Source organism: Camelus bactrianus, chromosome 18 (assembly GCF_048773025.1).
Source record: "Camelus bactrianus isolate YW-2024 breed Bactrian camel chromosome 18, ASM4877302v1, whole genome shotgun sequence".
NCBI lineage: Eukaryota > Metazoa > Chordata > Mammalia > Artiodactyla > Camelidae > Camelus > Camelus bactrianus.
This window is the reverse complement of record NC_133556.1, coordinates 7,473,971-7,493,484: the sequence shown is the minus strand read 5'-3', so window position 1 is coordinate 7,493,484 and position 19,514 is coordinate 7,473,971. Positions and strand designations below refer to the sequence as shown.

The following is a 19,514-nucleotide window of genomic DNA, read 5'->3' as shown; positions in this document are numbered from 1 at the left end:
CCAGGAAGTGATGGTGGAAGCTCCAGATTTCTTTGGAGGCTCCTTGGCTGCCACCCATCCCTTAAGAAAAAAAGAAACGGCTGGGAAGCCATTAGGGCTCCAGTACCTAATGTGAGATCCCTGCCCCTGTGATTTTAAAGTGCTCTGGTAGGACCTTTATACTAAGCTGTGCTCTGCAAAATATCAACTAATCAAAACAGAGACTCATATGTTTATCCCTCTGAGCGCCTCTCTCATGCCTGTGTTCCACACCTATGTCAACTGGGGAAAAAAAAAAAACCCACACAACCTAAATGTTGGGAGTTACGTTTTATTTGGGGAACCTTATTGAGACTATAGTCCAGGAGACAGCCTCTCAGATCTCTCTGAGGAATTGTTCCAGAGAGGTAAGGGAGGAACCAGGATATATGAGCTTTTGCTGAAAACAAAACAAAAACATAGTCAAACATCAAAAGGTTACTGCTAATCACAAAGACAGACATCTCACTTTAACAATTTTAATGCTTTTCTGTGTTTGGGAAGATGCAAGAATTTGGACTCATTGAAATTATTTCTAATATGCATCTTAACTATCTGGGCCAGTATCCTGTTTTACTCCATCCTGAGTTCCCTCAGGACTCACCGTCAGCGGGCAGCTGCAGAGGCTGATGGCTTGATGGCTGACAATATTGTTTGTTTACTGAAGTGGCAGGCAACCTTTTTTTGTCCTTACCTGTATACACCTCCCTCCTCCCCAGCCTTCACCCAATTGCTCCCCTGACAAGAAGCTCACTAGGCCACAATCCATGGCAAGCCAGTGACAACCCAGCCAGGGGTCTTGTAGCAGTCCACCTTGGCAAGGGACTTATCCATTCACAATAGTCTAGCTCAGAGGAGGCTTCTTTCGCGCCGTAGCCCCTCCCCCGCGCTGTCTCAGCCACACCTGCCCACTACCCTATGGCTCCATTCTCCATTCAGGAGCCTCTTGCTGTGTACTCTTAGGGCACGTTTCCAAAGAGAGATCAAGGGGCATGGGGAACAGAAAGCAGAACATCTCAAGGTTTCCCCTTAGCCTGGATAAGGATGTCTCAGACCCAACGGAGCCCGCAGCGTTCTGAGCACGTGCCAAAGTGCGCCCACAGTTGAGCACACGGAAGGAGCTTCCGGGTTTACGCATGCGCGGAGCCTCTCGCAAGCTTTTCTCGCGCCTGCGCAAGACCCTCCAATCCAATAGGGGGCAATAAGCCGGTTCTCACACAGGTTTGGCACCGCCAGCGGAACCCGGAAGCAGCCGCTAACCCGGAAGTTGTTGGTTTGTAGGGTTTTGGTGGCGGTGGTGGCGGCAACTGTGGCTTTGGAGGCGGCTGCGGCGCTAGGATGAACGCACCTCCCGCCTTCGAGTCGTTCTTGCTCTTCGAGGGCGAGAAGAAGTAAGTGGAACCGGCCTGGGCAGGGGAGAGTCGTGGGCCCTTGACGATCAGCGCCCGAGGATTCTGGGGCTTCTGTGCCAGTCCTTTGCCGGGGAAGGGGCGGGGGTGGTTACAGAATACAGAAGCAGCCTTTGCTTGAGCGTCGGCTCGGCCGAGCACTTCGTACCTGTGTCTGCCAAACTTAAGACAGTCCTAGGCTGTGGTGAGTCTCCCCGTTTTGCCAATGAGGAAACCGAGGCTCAGAGAGGTTAAGTAACTCCCCCAAGCGCACAAAAAGTGGCCAGTCTATATTCAAACCCAGGAAATCTGGCTCCAAAGACCTTTTCCTCTGAGATCCGGTGGTCCCCTCTTTCGTCTTCCCTCTTGCCACTTTTATTCTCCTTGCTGTAGCCAGAGTGGTGGTTCTCAGACTCATAGCGAATCTATATTCGTCGTTGTAAAACCTGCAGTGACTCCTCATTGCCTGCAGGTGAAGGGAAATGTAGTCTAGTGCGCAGACAACCTTCGCTTGGCTCCTGGATCCCCCGCCTAAGGTCTCTGTCTTTGGCCTAGTAACTTAACCTGCCTGAGGCCCACTTCCTCATCCGGAGGAAATTAAATCACAGGATTGTCTGTAAGGGGAGATTAAACGAGGTAATTTATGTAAAGTGCTTAGTCCAGGGCTCAGCACAAAGGAGACCGTCTGAAACGTTGGCTTTTCCTTCTCTTTAACTGCCTGGTATGCAGAGCTCTGCGGTCTAGCCCTTGCGAGCCACTTCAGTCTTCCTTGAGTACAGTCGTCCTTAACTGGGGGCCATTTTGCCCCGCAGGAGACTTAAGTAATGCTTGCAAACATTTTTGGTTGTCATAAAGGGGTTGCTCCTGGCATCTAATGGGTAGAGCCCAGGGCTGCTGTTAATATACACTATATACCAGACAGCCCCCTACAAAAAAGGATTATCTGGCCTAAAATTGTCAGTGGTGCTAAGGTTGAGAAGCTCTGCTTTAGGGAAAAGGAGGAATCCAGAGAAGGTGAGAGTCCCACAGAACCAGATGTGACTGGGTTTGGGGTAGCCACACTGCTACTGAGTCAGAGAGGTCTATTACGGGATGAAGAGATGGGGAAAGACTACCAGGAGGAGGTGGGACCTGAGCCTGCCTTGAAGGGCAGGGTTTAGACTCAGGGGAGGAGGGAAGCCCCTGCCCTCCATCTGTCGCCTCTGCCTTTTCCTAGGATCACCATTAACAAGGACACCAAGGTACCCAATGCCTGTTTGTTCACCATCAACAAAGAAGACCACACGCTGGGAAACATTATTAAATCGTAAGTTCCACATCAAAGGCTTTTGGGAGGTTGTGTTTAATGTGGCTCTTTTGAGGCCAAGTACAAGTTCCAGAAAATACTCTCAAGTGTCTCTGAGCTCCAGGAAGCCCTTCTGGGTGCTGGCTGTGAGAATTCACACATCCCAGTACCTCTTCTTCAAAATGACGCTGACCCACATCTGTTCTCATAGGCACTCTTCTGTGTTGGCTCATTATCTGACTAAAGTTAAGTGAAGGTGCAGCAAGCCACAGAAAAGGGGATCTGCACGGGGCTCTGTGCTCACGAGCATGGATAAGCAGTCAGGGTTGCTTCCCACTCACCCCACCCCCATTTGTGGCAGTGATCTCAGTGACACCTGGCATTCTGAAATGTGCCAGAGAGTGTAACTTCATAGAATAAGGGAAGGAAATGGAAGAGGGGCTCTGTAGTCACCCCGTGTCCTGATGGGCACCTGACATTGGTTGGTGGGTGTTGTTTTGCACCAGTGAAGTCCTGGCCAGGCAGGTGGTCAGCGATGTGATTGCCTCTCTGGCCCAAGGACTTGTCATTCCGCTGCTGAGATGTGCCATCAGCAAAGCCATACCTTTCCCAGGTTTGCATGTTTGAGGCCGTGGACAGGAGCCTGCCCGGTCTCCTGCTGTGAGTAGGAGGTGGGGTTGCCCATCTGATACCTGGATGACTCTGCCCAGAGCCCAGCCAGTGGTGCACCTAGGCTCTCCTGGGCCCCTGCTGCCCCAACACTGTGTGAGCCCAGTGTCCCCACCTGTGCCAGGGCTCTCCCACTCTGTGTTCACACTTGACAGAGCTGCTCTGGAGAAAACCCACAGGTGCCCAGGGCACAACTCACAACGCAGGCTTCACTTCACCATGGCCTCCCAGACCAGGACCCCTGTGTGCGGACGGCAGCGGTCCGCCTGCATCACCCAGAGCACTTCCATTTCCATTTCCTTAACTGCTCAGAGCCCGGGGCCTCCTCCCCCTGCTGCCTTTACTGCCGTGCCAGATGCTCTTTTGGGGCTGGGAATGGGGTTTGTGTTCTGGTTTACTGAACACTGGCTGGATTTTTATTGCCCAAGGAGGTCTCTTTGGGGGCGTTGCAGGGTCCCTGATGTCCCCTGAGGGAAGTTTGCTGGAAACCCTGTTTGCTAGAGAGGGTCATTGGTCTCATGGATGCAGGAATGTGTAGGCAGGGAGTCCCCACATGGTATTCTTCAGTGTCTTTTACTTGAGGATGGAGTGGGGGGCAAACAACTGAACATCAAGAGTAGTTGCATTTGCTTACAGGCTCCCACCTACCAGGTAGACTCCTTGGTTAGAATGCCTGGTCAGCCACAAGGGACCAGAGCCACAGGGGCACTAGGCTCACCGCCCTCCCTCACCCTGCCCATCCCTGTATCTCAGACAGTTGCTGAAGGACCCACAGGTGCTATTTGCTGGCTACAAAGTCCCCCACCCCTTGGAGCACAAGATCATCATCCGCGTGCAGACCACCCCGGACTACAGCCCCCAGGAGGCCTTCACCAACGCCATCACAGACCTCATCAGCGAGCTCTCCCTGCTGGAAGAGCGATTCCGGGTGAGGGGCTGGACATGCCGCTGTGGTCGGGGGAGAGGTCGGTCTGGGCGCAGCCTGTATGCCCACACCTAGGTTGACCTCTGGGGTGTGTCCCCTGACTTGTTTGGGGTGGCGGGGAGCGAGTGAGAGGGGTGGAGGTGGTGACAGGAGGGATGACCACCCCAGCGTCCAGGAAGCATGGGGTAAGGGGTTACGAAGTTAAGGCCTGGGCCCTGCTGTCCACATCATCGCAGGGTTGGCCACACCTGTTCATGCAGCAGGCTTCTAAGTCTAGACAGTTTAGAGTGGGAACGATCCATGGCTTGTCAGATTTCACCAGGAAGCACCCCTGCTCCACCTGATTCCCGTCCCAGGCAGCAGGCCCTGTGCTACAGAGAAGTAGTGGGGTGGGCAGGACTGGCTGCCGAGCGCCTGGATCTGTATGGGGCCCCGGTTCAGTTCGTGGCTATGCTCTGGGGAAGGGAGTGGTGGTGGTTTCCTGACAGACCTTGGTCAGGGATGCAGGGGCTGCGTTTCTGACATCCTCACCCCAGCCGTTCCAGCTAAAGGTGCCACCTCCTTCCTCTCCTTCAGGTGGCCATCAAAGACAAGCAAGAAGGAATTGAATAACGGGCTGGAAGGAGTCTTGCTCAGCCAGTTCCTACCCTGCACGCAGCCCTTCTCCAGGCACTAAGTGGACAAGAGCACGTCCTCCGGCTGTGGGCCTCCTTGTGGCGATTCCAGTGAGCCCCTCGCCCCCAACACTGGTGTGTCCTGCACAGAGTCTGTTTTATCTTTCTAATAAAGTATGGCTGGAAAAGACCCAGATGTGGACGGAAGCAGAGGCGACTTCATCGCAGATGGACTGTCAATTTGGTGGAGGTAGAGGTGATGGGGTGGCCATCTGAAGCAGAAGGCAACTGAAAACCCACGTGCTTCTGGGAATCTCTGCTCTAGAAGCCCCAGCTGCCACGTCTGCCTGACTTACTCAGTGTAGGGGCACCAGGTGGGGCCCACAAACAGTTCTCAGCCCTCTTATATAGTAGGGTTTAATAAAAGTATTCACCAATAATTAGATCCCTGTCATTACCCCCAAAGCTGAATAAGTTAAGTTGTGTCCCTGGTGCTTTGCAAGAGGCAGGTGCTCCCGCACAGTCAAGGCTGGTTTCTCCTCCAGATGGCGACAATGTTGGAGTCCGTCAGAGCGGTGAGGTAGGTGAAGGTGGAGTTGGCCACTACCATGTTCACCATAGTCCTGGTCACTGTCTGGCCCAGGGCCTGGGGCTGGGGCCACTTAAGGATCTGATGGGAAGACAGAGGGGGCTGGGCTCCTGCTTCTTGATCCAGGCCCCTCTGCCGCACCCGCCCCATCAGGGGAGAGGTGCGAGCCGTGCATACCTGCGTGGGGGGCTGTGGGGCTGCGAGCAGTGGAGGCTGCTGCGCTAGGATGTGCCGGACATCGTAGAGCCACACGTTGCCCTCCTCATCCCCACAGAGCACAGTCCCCTCATCTGCCAGGACAGAGATTGGAATCTAAGGTGGGGCAGAGCTCCCAGAGGTGGGGCGGGGATGGGGCAGGTGGGCGACTCACCAGGACAGGTGCTGAGTGAGAAGTAGGCCAGCTCGGTGAGCGACCACTGCAGCTGAGCCAGGACCACCACCGCCACCGTGGACTGGCTGCCCCGGCTCCCCCATGTCTGGCTCCAGCTCCACAGGCAGATGGTGCCCAGGCCACTCCCCTTGGAGGCTGTTGGAAGAGTGAAGAACGGAGCCTGGCAATTCCTCTTCCACAGTGGGGACCCCTCAGAAGCCCTTGGACCTAAACCCCAGCCCATGGAGAAGTGACCCCCCGGAAGGCCTGACCACGGCCCATCTGGGTCCCAGGAGGCCAGCCTGTCCCCTAAGCAGGGCTCACTCACCCACGACATCCTCATTAACAAACGCCAGCCCATCTACTCTCCGTCCAGATGCCTCAGAGCCCTCAGAGAAGACAAACTCCACTTCACACACCCTGCGGGGCAACAGAAGATGCTGGTCAGCTAAGAAGGCTGCACAAACAAAAAGCTGCTCACTCATTCAAATATCCACTGGGCACTTATTCTGGGCCTGCCTTCTGTTCCAGGCCCTGGAAGGGGGAGCCCGCGCCTGAGTGTACTGAGTGACAGGTGGTGGGATCTTAGAAGCATGAGGGGCTAGTTTTTCTGGGATAGGGGTAGGGGTGTGGCCAGGAAGAGTTCTGGAATGAGGCAGTGCCTCTGGGGCTGACCGAGATGAGCAGTTCCCCAGGAAGGCAGGCAGGTGTTTCTAGGCTGAGGGCTGGAGGCCTGAGAAGGGAGAAATTGGGGAGGGGTCTGCTCTGACCCTGAAGACAGTGGGGAGTGGCTGCTGAATGCTTCCAAGCTGAATAGTGTGTCTGGGGTCACACTGCTTAGAAAGGCTAGCCAGCAGCTGCCCGGAGTCCTGGAGAGGCTACCTGGGGTCAGAAAGGCAGCCGAGTACCAACCATGAGAAGCAGACACATGTAAGATGTGGGGGAGAAGCCACTGGACTTGGGCACCAGGCAGACATGAGTGTGCAGGGAGGGAGGAGGCGGGTCCAGGGCTGAACTCCCCTGTGTGGCACGGGGCCCCACCAACACCTGGCTTGATAGCTGCCACAGTCTGTGCTAAGGCATTGTGACAAGTTACAAGTCCCTCCAGCCACCCACCCTAAAATCCTTCCCAGGCTATTCCCTGCTCTTTGGATAAAATTCAAGATCTTACCATGGCCCACAGAGCTGGTGTCCCCTGGCCCAGGCAGCTTTGCCAACTTGCCCTGTGCCATTCCCTATGGTTTTCCAAGCTGCTGCCAGAGCTCCCTGGTCAGTCAGCTCTCCCCGCCACTGGCCCTTTGCACATGCTGTTCCCTCTGTGTGAGCACCTTCCCTCCCTCTGCCCGCCTGATTCCCTCACAGGGCTGACATAGAGAGGATAAGCCTGAGGACCTGTCTGTCCGCCACCAGTCACCTCAGAGTCCCCTCGGCCTCCCTGCTCCCCTCAGAGCACCTTACTTTCCTTCATAGTTGACATCAATCACACTTTGTGGCATTTTAATGCCTGTCTTCCAGACTAGGCTGTGGGCCCCATGAGGGTACCCCCTGCCAAGCACTGTCTGAGGCCTTCCGGTGGTTCGGATGAGCCGCAAGCCTCAACCTGGCCTTTCCGGGGCCTCGTTCCTGACCAGGCACTGTTCCCTTCCCCTCCACTAGCCCTGGGATGTGAGTTACTGTCTCCACTTCACAGATGAGGAAATCACATTGGACAGAAGAAAGTCACATCGTGGGTGAGTGGGAGGACCCAGGCAGAAGTGAAGGCCCGGGTTGAAAGGGAGGTGATCACAGCCCAGGAGGCAACAGACCAGCCCAGGGGCCCTTCCCCGAGAGATGAGCAGGAGGTGGGAACAGGACAGCTCTCTGAAGAGGCCCCTGAAAACAGCCCCCAGGACAGGGGGCGTGGTTTGGCACAACCCCTGGCAGGTGTCCCTGGGGAAACACACCTGGACTGGCAGCCATCCAGCTCCAAGGATTGGCTTTCAAGGCATCCCTGCCTGTTCTCACCTCCTCTTTTGAGGCTGGTCCAGCCGCACGTCCCAGCAGCAGCAGCCACCCTCACAGCCGGCCAGCAGGTAGGTATCTGGGCAGGAGGCGACGGGGCAGAGGCGCAGGGCGATGGAGGTGGCATCCAGTGTAAGCAGCTGGCTGCCGGCCGGTGAGGGAGAACGTGAAACCACAGACTCAGGTGTCCACCCGCCCCAGTGGCCAGTGCCCCTGCCCCCACCTCCCAAGCCCTGCCTCAAAGCATCACCTGGCCTGGAATTCGTAATCATGGTTGGGCACCCCGATGTCCCAGAGGATGATCCGCTTGTCATAGGAGGCCGCTGAGAAGGGGATGGGAAGGAGAGACGTGGCCCTGAGGAGGCCCTGCTCCCTCCTGCAGCTGCATCCCAGGCTGAGACTGTGGTCCCAGGGCAGGGAGGGAGGGCGGGCCACGGCTGGGAGACAGAAGACTCCGGGGCCTATCATTCTTATCTTGCTCTAACCTAACGTGCCCCAGACCAGGCAGCCATGTCTCGCAGGCCTCTGCTCAGGTATCACCCTTGCTGGGCTGGCTCGCCATACCTGGAGAGCCGGGGTAACCACCCAGCTCACAGACAGAGTGGCCCAGCTTGCTGGGAACCTCCAAGGCCACAGAGCAGGTTTTGGGGAAAGACAGAATCAGTCAGTCGTCCATGAAGCCATGTTGCTTCTACCAGCCTGAGTCAAACTCAGAGCCCGGCGTGAGGCCCGCCAGCCACAGGAGCTGCCTGCCACCCCAGGGAGGGAGCCTTGAGGCGTCCGGCTGCAGATCACAGGTGCTGAGGGAGCCCTGGGGGTGCAGGGAGAGGGTCTTACTGAAGAGGTGGGTCTCATGGGTGGGGCTGAAGCAGAGGGTGGCGATGGCCTTCTTGTGGGCCCGGATGACCCCACAGCAGAAGCCAGCACGCACGTGCAGCAGCCGGACCAAGCCACGCAGGCCAGCAGCTGCCAGCACGCTCCAGCGCTTCTTGTGGCCAGCCTGTGTGACCACCATCAGGGCCGTCCAGGCCACTGAGAAGAACTCCTGGGGAGGGGAGGGGAGCGGTCACGCATGTGCATGTGCCTGCAGGGCCGGGCCAGGGAAACTGTGGCCTGGCGTCAAAGAAAAGGGCCACCTGGTGAACAGGTGGCAGAGTCTGGACTGCGACCCCAGCACTCCTGCCCCTGGGAGCTGAGGCTCCGCTGGACACCCTGCCGGCACGGGGCCCCGGAACTCACCTCACCAGGTGCCTTGTATTTGTGCAGCACCATGCCCGTCTGGCAGTCGATCACACACACGGCCTCCCCGCCACACGTGGCCACGGTCTGGGAAGTGGCCCCTGCCTGCCCTGTTTTGAGGGGTCAGCCTGGTGAAACGTCCTCTGTAAGGTTCCCCACTGCAGCTCCGCCTCCTGCCCTTGATGACACTTTTCAAGCTCTCTGTTCCTCCTGCCCCCGAATCCCCCATCCACCCAGGCCACCCCCTTCAGCTGGCATCCCCAGGCCCCCTGCCCAGGATGCTTGTTCTGATTGTTCCCTGTGGCCCTTGCCCTGCCTGCCCACCAAGGGTGTACCCTCCTCCCAGGCCGGCTCGAAGGCGCAGGCCCAGAGCTGGGTGTCCAGGTCCTGAGGACTGTTGTTCTTGCTGTGGCATTGCAGGAAGTGCAGGGGCTCCAGCTGCAGGGCAGGCTGTGGGGGAAGGGGGGGGTCACAGCGGTCCCAGCCCTTGCTCCCGCCACACACTCCCTTCCACCCTGCTAGCTTACCTGGCTGCCATCAGGGCCCATGGGGCTGCCCTCCACCTGGGCCAACGGGGAGGTGCACACCCGCTTGTTGGGAGAGAGGCTGAGTGGGACATCGCCCAGCCGTTTCGAGGCCACTGGCCTGATCTGTGGAAGGGGCAGGGGGACAGGCAGGCAGGTTGAGGGCCTGGTGACCATGGGCCCATCTGCCCAGGACTTCCTTCCTCCCCATCAGAGGCTGGACTGTGCCCTCCCACGAGTACAGGAGGCAAGGGCTGGCCTAGGGTCAGAAGTAACCAGCTCAGGGATTGGAGGCCATTTCCTGGGCTCATTTCCACGACACTTGCTTCCCTGCTGCCTCCCTGGGCAGGAAGGGCCATAGCAGGCCCTGGGAGCTCCCCGGAACTCACCCTGGGTTCCAGTGTAGCTGTAACTTGGGGGGGCTTCTCTGGGACGTCAGCCTCATGCACCTGAGCCCTACCAGAGGCCACCAGTTCCTCAGAGATCATCCGCACCTAGGTGGGGCCAGGCCATCAGGAAGCTGGGCACAGTCCCGGGGGCCTCTAGCCCCTGCCCAGACTCCTAGTCAGAGGGTGCTTTCCGAGTTGGCAAAGAGCATTTCCAGCCAGCAGGGCTGCCCTCCCTGACCTGCCCCACTCCCCATATCCCCTTGTGGCCAGAGTCTTCCACGGTGGCTCAGGCTGCAGGAACCAGGGAGGAGCTGTGAGAACCGACTCCCAGCACAGCAGGCTGAGGACATACCCGCCACTGGGTGAAGTCGCTGAGAGAGTCGGGCCCGTAGCGGACATCCCGGACAGCAGACTTCACAAAGTCTGCCTGGGCCTTTTCCGCCCCCTCCTCTGGGCTCAGTGCGGCCATGAACTTCTCCCAGTGAGCTGTAACCTGGCATGAAAGGGACCAGATTCAGGCCCAGCCCACCCCAGCTCTCCTGGACCCTCCATGGCACCTCTGCCTCCAATCTCATGGCCAGAGGTTATCTCAACCTCACCTCCTGGAAGCCTCCCTGAACCACAGACTCCTTAGCTGCAAGTGGTACAAACCCAAGCAACACACAAAGAGAAACTGCCCCAGAAGGGAGGAGCTGGCCCAGAGTTAAGTCACCAAGAAAGTGTCCCAGCCTTCCCTGCCAGGCCCTGCCTGCACACGCAGAGGGTAGGACCTCCAAGAACAAGAGGCCAAGCACCACAGCCAGGCTCAGAGTAACAGGTCAGGCTAGGGGCTCAGGGCTGCTCACAGTTGGGGCAGAGAGCCCCTGTAACCCCCGTTAGTGTCCTCCAAATGTCTAATTCTGTCACTTGCTCCTGGAGGCCCCTGAATGCTCACCAGCAACACCTCCCTGCCCCTTACCCTGATGGTCAACTCCCGGTTCAAGTTCTCCACCTGAGAGCAAGTTGAGGAAGCATCCTTGCCGTTGACCTTACGGAGCTTGGGCAGGAGGAAGGAAACTTTCAGGTTGTCACTGACCTGGAGGATGAGAGAAGAGAGGCTTGGGGTCGCCCCAGCCTAGGGCTCAGGGGTTGCTGAGCCCCAGCCCACAGACTGCTGGCCCTGGATGTGGGGCCGCTGGGGGCCATCACTTACTGTCAGGAAGGGGTTGCCCTCCAAGCTGAGCTCCTCGAGCTGTGGGAACTGGCACAGCGCGGTGACATCACCCAGCTGGTTGTTGGCACAATGGAGGATGCGCAGGTGGGACAGGCCCAGGTTTGCGGGCAGCGTCTCCAGTTGGTTGTTGGAGAGGTCCAGCTCTTGCAGCTGCTTCAGGCGGCTCAGGAGCTTGGGGTCCAAGTGCTCTGAGAGCAGCTTCAGCCCTGATAGGCTGGGGAGGAGGCAGACAAGGAGGGTTCAGGGGGCAGGCAGGCCTCTCACCCCACACCTGTGGTAGCCAATGGCGCCTCCAAAGGCGTTTTCACTTGACATGTCTTGCTCATGCGGAGCCTCTCCTCCAAATCCCCCCCACCTTATTTTAATTTTGTAACTATTTTAGAACTCGGGGGAGCTGGCCTCCTCCAGGATGCTTTTCCTGATCCTCTAGGGGGGTTCCTCTGTGCTTTCCAGGTCCTCTGAAAATATCTCAACAGGTTGCTCCATATTTTTTCTGCAAGATTGTCTCCCTAGCAGCGCAGGCCCTTTTCTGGGGTAATGCCGCTCCGGGCCCATGGCCCAACTTATGGCGAGGACGGCGTTTGGCTCCAGTGATTAGAGACTCTGTGGAGCCAACAGGGCTATAACCGGGTCGACCAACGAAAAGAGAACGGTCTCAGCCTATTTTCCCGACCATCCCGCGACCCAGGCCCGGGTGGCTGGCTGTGTGGCCCCGGCCCTTACTCCAGGCTCCGGATCTTTCCCAGCCGGTCGCTCTTGGGTCGCCCCCGCTGGATCAGCAGCCGCGCCGAGAGGGGGCCCATGGCGAGGAGGCGCGGCCCGCGTTGACCGGATCGGCGGCACTGGAGTCCTGGAGCTGGCGCCAGCGGCTGGCCGAGTCCAGGAGGTGGCGCCGCGCGAATCGGTCGGCGGCGACGACCGGAAGGAAGTATCCTGGAGGAGCTCATGCCCTGCTCTTGGACTACAACTCCCAGCGGCCCCCGCGGCCCCGCTCCTGCGCCCTGGTGCCAGGACGCGGTAATGGCGGCTGCGGCGGTGGCGGCCCCTGAGGTCCTTCGGGAATGCGGCTGCAAGGGCATCCGGACCTGTCTGGTCTGCGAGCGCCAGCGCGGAGGTGACCCGCCCTGGCAGCACCCCCCGCAGGTGAGGGCTGGGAGAGAGGCCACACCTATAACTAACGCCACTCTTCATCCGGGGAAACTGAGGCCGGGGATGGCCCTGAAAGACGGGCTCCGGATCAAACCGTGTCAGTGGCCCTGGCCCTGGAGGCGTTGTGGGGAGAGGAGATGAGAGCTTTGAGGAGTGGGCTTTCAGTGGGGAAGGGGCTGAGACGAGGGTGCAGTCCGACCACAGCTCACCTCTGGAACCTGTCTGACAACAAACGTAGCCCCCATGTCTGGGGTTGAGAGCTTCAGGGGCCATGGGGAGACGACGTGGGGAGAGTAGAAGGTGCCGAAAACCAGGGCGAAGGGCCCCACGAGGCCTTAGACGAAAATGGGCAAAGAGGAAATTAATTCCAATGACTTAACGAAAAAGGACTCAGAGCCTCTTGAGTGGAGCAAGGGCGCTCCAGCTGGGGAATTGCTTGAGCCAAGGCCTGGGGAAGGTGAGTGATGCTTCAGACGACGGGGGGTGAGTCCAGCCTACCTACTACTGTGGTCAAGTTGGCTGGACTGGTCCTGAGGGCCTTGGTGAGCTCTTGAGGGTTTTAAAGGAAGTTACTTGTGAATTTTAGGAAGATCCTGGGAGCAGGAAGGAGGGATAGGAAGGAAAGGAGGCTGGGAAGCCAGTGGAAACTCAGTGTCCATGATAAAAGCTGGGAAGGTCCTGTGGAAAACAATGGCAGTTCCTCAGAAAATTAAAAGTAGAGCTACTCTGTGATCCAGCAATCCCACTCCTCGGTGTGTACCCAAAAGAATTGAAAGCAGGATCTTGAGACATCTGTACACCCATGTTCATAACAAAGTTACAACAACTAAGAGGTGGAAGCAACCCAAGTGTCCATGGACAGATGAAAAGATGAACAAAATAGGGTCCATCCATACAATGGAATATTATCCAGTCTTAGAAAGGAAGGAAGAAAATTCTGACACAGGCTACAACAGGATGAACCCTGAGGACATTATGCTCGGTGAAGTAAGCCAGTCACAAAAAAGACAAATACTGTGTGATTCCACTTGTATGAGGTTCCTCCAGTGGTCAAAATCACAGAGACAGAGTAGAATGGTGGGTGCCAGTGGCAGGGAGGTGTTGTTTAACAGGTAGAGTTTTAGTTTTGCAAGATGAAAAAGTTCTGGAGACTGGTTGCACGACAATGTGGATATACTTAACACAGTGAACTATATGTTTAAAAAATGGCTAAGAAGGTAAATTTTATGTATACAATATATGTGGTTGTATATATTTTACTACAATTAAAAACTTAAAAAAAAAAAGTTTTTCAGGCCTTGCCAAAAGTCTGAACTGTGCCTGTGGGCAGGGGTGTGGAGGCTCAAGGCACCAAGGGGGTAGCATCTTCCTGACCTGACGGCTAAGGAACAAGTGAAATATGCAGGGTGACTCCTTACTTTTTGTGTGTTCCGCCAGGGGACAGAGGATGTGATGGTTCAGAGATAGGCGGGGGTGCTGGCAATGCCTGTAGAACATAAAGGGGAGGAAGCCGACTTCCTGGGGCAGGGGCCCCCTCAGACTGCAATGTAGGTCCGACAAAGTTATGGCCAACCTAACCAGAAGCTCTGGAGCAAAGGCTACCTGGTAGGCAGTCCCAGGTTGGGCAGAAATGGCCAGGCTCATGCTGGGTCACTGGCTGGAGGCTCAGGATGAAGGTGGCCTCTGCTGGAAACTGGAGGCAGCTCCTGAAGGCCCTGCCGCAGGAGGTCGTCAGCCCGAGCCCAGCACTCCTCAGGGGGGACTGGCAAGTTCTGCTCTTTATTGAAGGGAAACTCAGGCAGTGCCTGTGGCTTCCATAATGTAGATTGGGGCCCAGAGACACCCCCACTGTAGCCGGAAAGAGCTCCCAGCATGCGCTCCTCACCCCCTGAACACTCCTGGGGTCTTATTTCTCGAACTCCTGGTCAGGGCCAGTTACTTTCTCACAGTCCTCTCCTTTCATCCTCACCAGCCTGGAGAGGACAGAAGGTACCTCACAGCAACACAGGAGCCCTGTGGCCTTGAAGGCTGCTCCCCAGCTATGCAGCCTTGGGCTAGTTCCTTAACTGCTGAGCCTCAGTGGCCTCATCTGTAAAATGGAGAATGTAAGAATGGTTATGGGACACTTCCCTTTTACAGATGAGGGATGTAGGAAGTGGGGGAGCTGGGGGCCTTTCCCAGGAGGTGGCCCAGGCCAGGGGTCCCACCTCCCTCTAGACTCCAGCTGCCCTGTAAAGTGTGCAGGGAGGGTGAACTGCTGGGCGGGGGCTGTTCCTTGGGCTTACACGACCCCTGCCTTTCTTTTGCAGAAAACACACCGGTTCATTTACTATGCTGACACTGGCTGGGCCGTGGGGGCTGAGGAATCTGACTTTGAAGGCTGGGCCTTCCCCTTCCCAGGCGTGACACTGATTGAGGACTTCGTGACTCAGGAGGAAGAAGCCGAGATGGTGCAGCTGATGGACTGTGAACCCTGGAAGCTCTCACAGTCTGGGCGGAGGAAGCAGGTAGGCCAGCCCAGAGCTTGGGGAGGAGGGCTGGGCCAGCCAGAGAGGACAGTCGTGCCGCAGGGCCCTTTCAGGCTCCTGACCCTGGGGCCCCTTTGCCCCCCCTTCCTCTTAGTGCCCTCCTCTGCGGCCAACCCCCAGCCCCCAGGGCCGTTAGGGGCCAAGCAGCGGTGCCTCTGCCGCGGTGCCTGCGCTGTGCCCACGCTGCCGTCTCGCCTGTGCCCAGCTCCTCTCCCAGCCCCACGCAGCTGCATGCTGCATGCCGACCCCTCTTATGCGGCCTTGTGTCTCCTTAAGATAGGCTTGCCTCGACTGGACCTTTCCCACTGGCCTCCCAGCAAGTTCCATCTCTCTTGTCTCTGTAGCAGAACTTCTCAAAAGTTATTCTCTTTGATTCCTCTCCTCCTGCTCCCACTCGAAAACTGCTTCCACTGCTGACCCCCACGCCCTAAACCCAGAAGCCTGTTCTCGGGCTCAGTCCTTGGGCCTCCCCCGTCCTTCTCCAGACACTCCCTTGCTGGTTTTCGTGAGGCCCGGCTTCACACATCGGCGTGTTCAGGACTTTGTGTTCCTGTCTCCAGCACCCCCACGTCTCCTATTTGTCGGACCCTAAGCTGAGCTGTGGCCCTTCTCCCACAGCAGCGCCCCCATGCCGTGTCTCCTTGTCGGCAAGTTCCATCTTCCAGCTGCTCAGGCCAGAGACCGTGGATCTTTCCTGATTTCTCTGTCTCTCACTGGTGATTCCTGTCAGCTCTTTCTTTCTGAATCTGAGAACATACACCCCAGGCCACCGCCAGCACCTGCTGCAGGTGTGTCCTGCGCAGACCTCGCCCCTCCTCAGGCGGCTTCAGTAGGGAGCAAGTGACCCCACTGACATCTCGTCACTGCTCTGTTACAGACCCTTCAGGCCTCTCATCCCAACACTGCTGAGGGGTCCGTGTGGCCTGCAGGAGCCCGCGGGCCCTGGCGCTGAGCCATGCAGAGATGGAGAAAGACTGCCACCAGGTGGAGCCAGCCTCCAGCCTCTGCTGGAGGGGGACCCCAGGGGGCCGTGGTCGGCAAATAGATGCGCCCCTCTTTTACCCTTCGGGCCACAGATCTGAGGTGAATTCTACAAGGCTCCCTCCTCCCAAATGTTTTTTGGTTTTGTTTCCTTTTTTAGATAGAAGCCACATACCATAAAATTCACCCATTTCAAGTGTATAATTCAGTGGCTTGGTTTTCAGTAAAGCCACAGTGTTGTGCAACCACCACCCACTGTCTAGTTCTGGAACATTCTCTTCATCCCAAAGGAAACTGGTACCTATTAGCAGTCATTCCCCATTCCCTCATCACCCAGCCACCACTAATCTTCTTTCTGTCTCTGGGGATTTGCCTCTTCTGGACAGTCATATGAACAGGATTATGGAACATGCGACCCTCTGTGTAGGTGTCTTCCACTGAGTGTAACGCTTTTAGGGTTCGACACTTTGCAGCCTATGTCAAGGCTTTACTGCTTTTTGTGGCTGAATATTCCATTGTATGGATAGATGACTCTGTTCATCATTCATCCTTGGTGGACACTTTTTGGCTGTTGTGAACAGTGCTGTGAATATTCGAGTACAGATTTCTGCATGGGCTTGTGTTTTCAGTTCTCTTGGGTGTGAAGCTAGGAGTGGATCCGCTGCTAGGTCCTGTGGAAACTGTTCTCCCTTGTGGTCCTAAAGCCCAGTCATGCCCAGTGGTGGCCAGTTGGGTGGTGCTGCCTGGGGCTGGCCTTCCCTGCCTCGCTGCTCTTTCTTCCCGGGTCCCGACTCCTCCCGGGGACACTGCCTGCACATGGGTTTCTTGTCTCTAGCTCCACTTCCTGCAGTACCTGGGCTGAGACCTCCCCCTGACACTTCATATCTCCTTTCCCTCCTTTATTTTTCCCCTCAGCACTTACTGCCATCTGATGTTTGCTGTTCCTATTTATCTTCTTGGTGCCGGCCTCCTCCTGCTGGAGTGTCAGATCCATGAAGTCAGAAATCTTTGCTCGTCTTGGTCACTGTGTTTGGATTCTTCAGCCCTGGTGTGTGATGCCATTTCTGTAAACTCAATCCCTCACTCCCTTTTTGTCCTCATCCTTCAGGACTACGGCCCCAAGGTCAACTTTCGGAAACAGAAGCTAAAGACCGCTGGCTTCCAAGGCCTCCCCAGCTTCAGCCGGGAGGTGGTGCGGAGAATGGGCCTCTACCCTGTCCTGGAGGACTTCTGGCCCGTGGAGCAGTGTAACCTGGACTACTGCCCAGAGCGGGGCTCGGCCATCGACCCCCACCTGGATGACGCCTGGCTGTGGGGGGAACGGCTGGTGAGCCTCAACCTGCTGTCCTCCACTGTGCTGTCCATGTCCCGGGAGGCACCCGGCAGCCTGCTGCTCTGCCTGGCCCCGTCCGGCTTCCCGGAGGCCCTGGTGGAAGGCGTGATGGCCCCCAGCAGGTCCGTCCTGTGCCAGGAGGTGGAGGTGGCCGTCCCCCTGCCCCGCCGCTCTCTGCTGGTGCTCACGGGAGCCGCGCGGCACCAGTGGAAGCACGCCATCCACCGCAGACACATCGAGGCCCGCCGCGTGAGCGCCACCTTCAGGGAGCTGTCAGCTGAGTTCGGTCCTGGTGGGAGGCAGCAAGAACTAGGGCGGGAACTCCTGCAAATCTCACTCTCCTTTGAGGGGAAACCCCTGTGAGCTGCCTCCCTGGGGACAGGAGCTGGTGCTGGGGCTGGCGGGGGCTGCTGGCTCCAGAGTGGACCATTCGCCAGGATTGAAGGGGCGCCAGGCGCAAGGGCCTTGTTTCCCTGATTAGGTTTTAAGAGGAGATGGCCTGACACTCTCGCCCCAAGCAGTGGGAGCCCTGCCTGCCAGCTGGCTTGATGGATTGGGCCTCCGGTTGGTTCTCTTTGGCCTGCATCCAGCCACTTATTTGAGTTGTTTGATTTCTCACATTTTGGGGGCAGTGGCATAACTTGACCTTAAAAAACATTGGTACCACTTCAGACCATTTTCTTTATCCGTCTCTGAATGGGGCTGTCCGACATCCCAGCCTGCAGGCCCTTCTTTAGGGTGTGTGCCGGGCTGGAGACCAGAGTTGGATTTGAGGTTATTGTTGTGTCAGGCGGCAGAGCTGGTGACAGCTTCTGTGTCAGGCTCTGCCCAGGTGTGCTTGACCCCATGGGGTGCGGGATGTGATGAGGACAGGGAAATCTGAGTCTGGTACCCACCCCTCCCCATGCTGTTAAAAACTGGGGTGGGGGGTCTCCTCAGCTCCTGGGACAGTGCAAGGTGGCTCCCTTTCTGGTGTCAGTGCTGTGTGGTGCTGATCTGCGTGGGCGGCTGCCCCGTGAGCAGGGGAGGAGCAGCCTGGGGAGGCTGAGGGTGGCGGTGCGCTCTGGGCCCGTGGCCCGCTCTCTCTCCTGCTGCTTATATGACAGTACACTCGGCTCATCAGCCACACGGTGGGGGCTGGACACGGGGGGCCAGGCCGCACCACAGCCTGGAGAGGTTCACAGCCCTGGGTTTCATGTCCCTCTGACATGTTCTCAGCCGTGTCAGGTGTGGAGAGCCGCTGGCCACCGTGCCAAGTGGCACTGTGGCTGCCAAGCTGCCGGCCTGGTCTGGAGAGCCCCGCGGAGGCCCCGCAGAGGCTGCGTGCGCGTCTCGGGGCTGAGTGAGCCCATCTGCTGGCCGCGGGGGCAGTGGGCTCCCAGATAGTTTGACCGCTGCTCCCCGGGCCAGCTCGCTCGGAGCAGGAGAGTGGAGGGGGGCAGCTTCTTCCCAGGTGTGCGACCTCCATGCCAGCCCTCACACGGCGCTCAGACTGGCGGTCCAGTGCAAACCCGGCCAGACTGCCAGCCTGTCTTGCTGCACCTCAATTGCCAAGGAGGTGCACAGGCCTGGTGGCCTGCCTCCCAAGAGCTGGTGGGGGGCCTCTACCCTGATGGGCTGGGCCTTAGGGCAGGCTGGCCCCCAGTGGAGCCTGCAAGATGTTCTGCCCACAGAGGGTTCCGTTTGAGCTCCATCCAGGGAACGTCCTCTGGGTTGCTCCTGCAAGACTTGTGCAGAACCTGCCTGTACTGTGTCCCCAGCAACCTGGGAGGGGCAGCAGGGGCTGGAAAGAGGGTCCAGCAGGTTCTCAGGGGGCCGAGTGAGGAGTCTCTGGCCTTAGTCCTGTCCCATCTCGCCCTGCTGGGCCTCACCCACCCCTCACCTTCCCAGAGGTGTCTGGGTCAGGACAGTCTCCTCTCAGCAGGCTGGCTGGGCTCACTGGGGAAATGGTCTAGTAAAGGAGAGATTTCCTACAAGGGGGCCTCTACCTCCGTGGGCAACTGTTACAAAACAGGATACTTGGGACCTTGTCTTGAGTGCCACTAGGCCATGGGCGGGATCTGTGTGTTTCTGCCACCCACCAGGACACCTGGCCGCCTCCCCCCAGAGCCCAGGCCCTTGGGGCAGAGAAAGCCCATGGGACCAGAGCTCTGGCGGCCCCTCCAGGAGGATGTGCAGGCCTTCAAGCTGCCCCTGTCCAGAGGGCTCTGCTGGCACTCGGCCATACACCAGCTGCCCCTTGCTGTTTCCGGAAAGGGAGTACCCTGCTAGGCAGGGGAGGCGGGCAGAGGCACTCGGA

At 57.8% G+C, this 19,514-nt stretch overlaps 3 protein-coding genes across 4 annotated transcripts; 2 read left to right on the top strand and 1 right to left on the bottom strand.

Moving 5' to 3' along the window:
• The first annotated feature begins 1,251 nt into the window (after window positions 1-1,251).
• POLR2J (RNA polymerase II subunit J) lies at window positions 1,252-5,089 on the top strand. The gene is made up of 4 exons (XM_010952733.3): window positions 1,252-1,409; window positions 2,623-2,712; window positions 4,114-4,288; window positions 4,862-5,089. Exons 1-4 carry the CDS (start codon window positions 1,357-1,359, stop codon window positions 4,895-4,897), a joined length of 354 nt encoding a protein of 117 aa, XP_010951035.1. The 5' UTR covers window positions 1,252-1,356; the 3' UTR covers window positions 4,898-5,089.
• A 211-nt stretch (window positions 5,090-5,300) lies between these two features.
• Window positions 5,301-12,152, bottom strand: LRWD1 (leucine rich repeats and WD repeat domain containing 1). 2 transcript variants are annotated; one of them, XM_074345874.1, is made up of 15 exons: window positions 11,948-12,152; window positions 11,204-11,438; window positions 10,970-11,086; window positions 10,364-10,504; window positions 10,012-10,116; window positions 9,626-9,748; window positions 9,434-9,548; window positions 9,099-9,208; window positions 8,697-8,904; window positions 8,110-8,182; window positions 7,863-8,003; window positions 6,187-6,278; window positions 5,859-6,014; window positions 5,666-5,778; window positions 5,301-5,569 (listed from the first exon to the last, which is right to left on the bottom strand). In XM_074345874.1, exons 1-15 carry the CDS (start codon window positions 12,025-12,027, stop codon window positions 5,423-5,425), a joined length of 1,956 nt encoding a protein of 651 aa, XP_074201975.1. In that variant the 5' UTR covers window positions 12,028-12,152; the 3' UTR covers window positions 5,301-5,422. The 2 variants fall into 2 exon arrangements, with proteins under 2 accessions (XP_074201975.1, XP_074201976.1); XM_074345875.1 differs by having other exon boundaries at window positions 11,003-11,086.
• Window positions 12,153-12,209: 57 nt separating this feature from the next.
• Window positions 12,210-17,886, top strand: ALKBH4 (alkB homolog 4, lysine demethylase). The gene is made up of 3 exons (XM_010952732.3): window positions 12,210-12,367; window positions 14,683-14,880; window positions 16,991-17,886. Exons 1-3 carry the CDS (start codon window positions 12,245-12,247, stop codon window positions 17,576-17,578), a joined length of 909 nt encoding a protein of 302 aa, XP_010951034.1. The 5' UTR covers window positions 12,210-12,244; the 3' UTR covers window positions 17,579-17,886.
• Window positions 17,887-19,514: the final 1,628 nt, after the last annotated feature.

Bases quoted from the DNA above. Each gene is read 5' to 3' on its own strand.
- ALKBH4 (XM_010952732.3), top strand. From the start codon at position 12,245: ATGGCGGCTGCGGCGGTGGCGGCCCCTGAGGTCCTTCGGGAATGCGGC. The intron at 12,368-14,682 runs GTGAGGGCTGGG...TTTCTTTTGCAG, and splicing joins CCTGGCAGCACCCCCCGCAG to AAAACACACCGGTTCATTTA. The intron at 14,881-16,990 runs GTAGGCCAGCCC...CTCATCCTTCAG, and splicing joins AGTCTGGGCGGAGGAAGCAG to GACTACGGCCCCAAGGTCAA.
- POLR2J (XM_010952733.3), top strand. From the start codon at position 1,357: ATGAACGCACCTCCCGCCTTCGAGTCGTTCTTGCTCTTCGAGGGCGAG. The intron at 2,713-4,113 runs GTAAGTTCCACA...CCTGTATCTCAG, and splicing joins CTGGGAAACATTATTAAATC to ACAGTTGCTGAAGGACCCAC. The intron at 4,289-4,861 runs GTGAGGGGCTGG...CCTCTCCTTCAG, and splicing joins TGCTGGAAGAGCGATTCCGG to GTGGCCATCAAAGACAAGCA.
- LRWD1 (XM_074345874.1), bottom strand. From the start codon at position 12,027: ATGGGCCCCCTCTCGGCGCGGCTGCTGATCCAGCGGGGGCGACCCAAG. The intron at 9,749-10,011 runs GTGAGTTCCGGG...CCCCTTCCACAG, and splicing joins CAGCTACACTGGAACCCAGG to ATCAGGCCAGTGGCCTCGAA. The intron at 6,015-6,186 runs GTGAGTGAGCCC...CTCTTCCAACAG, and splicing joins TGTTAATGAGGATGTCGTGG to CCTCCAAGGGGAGTGGCCTG.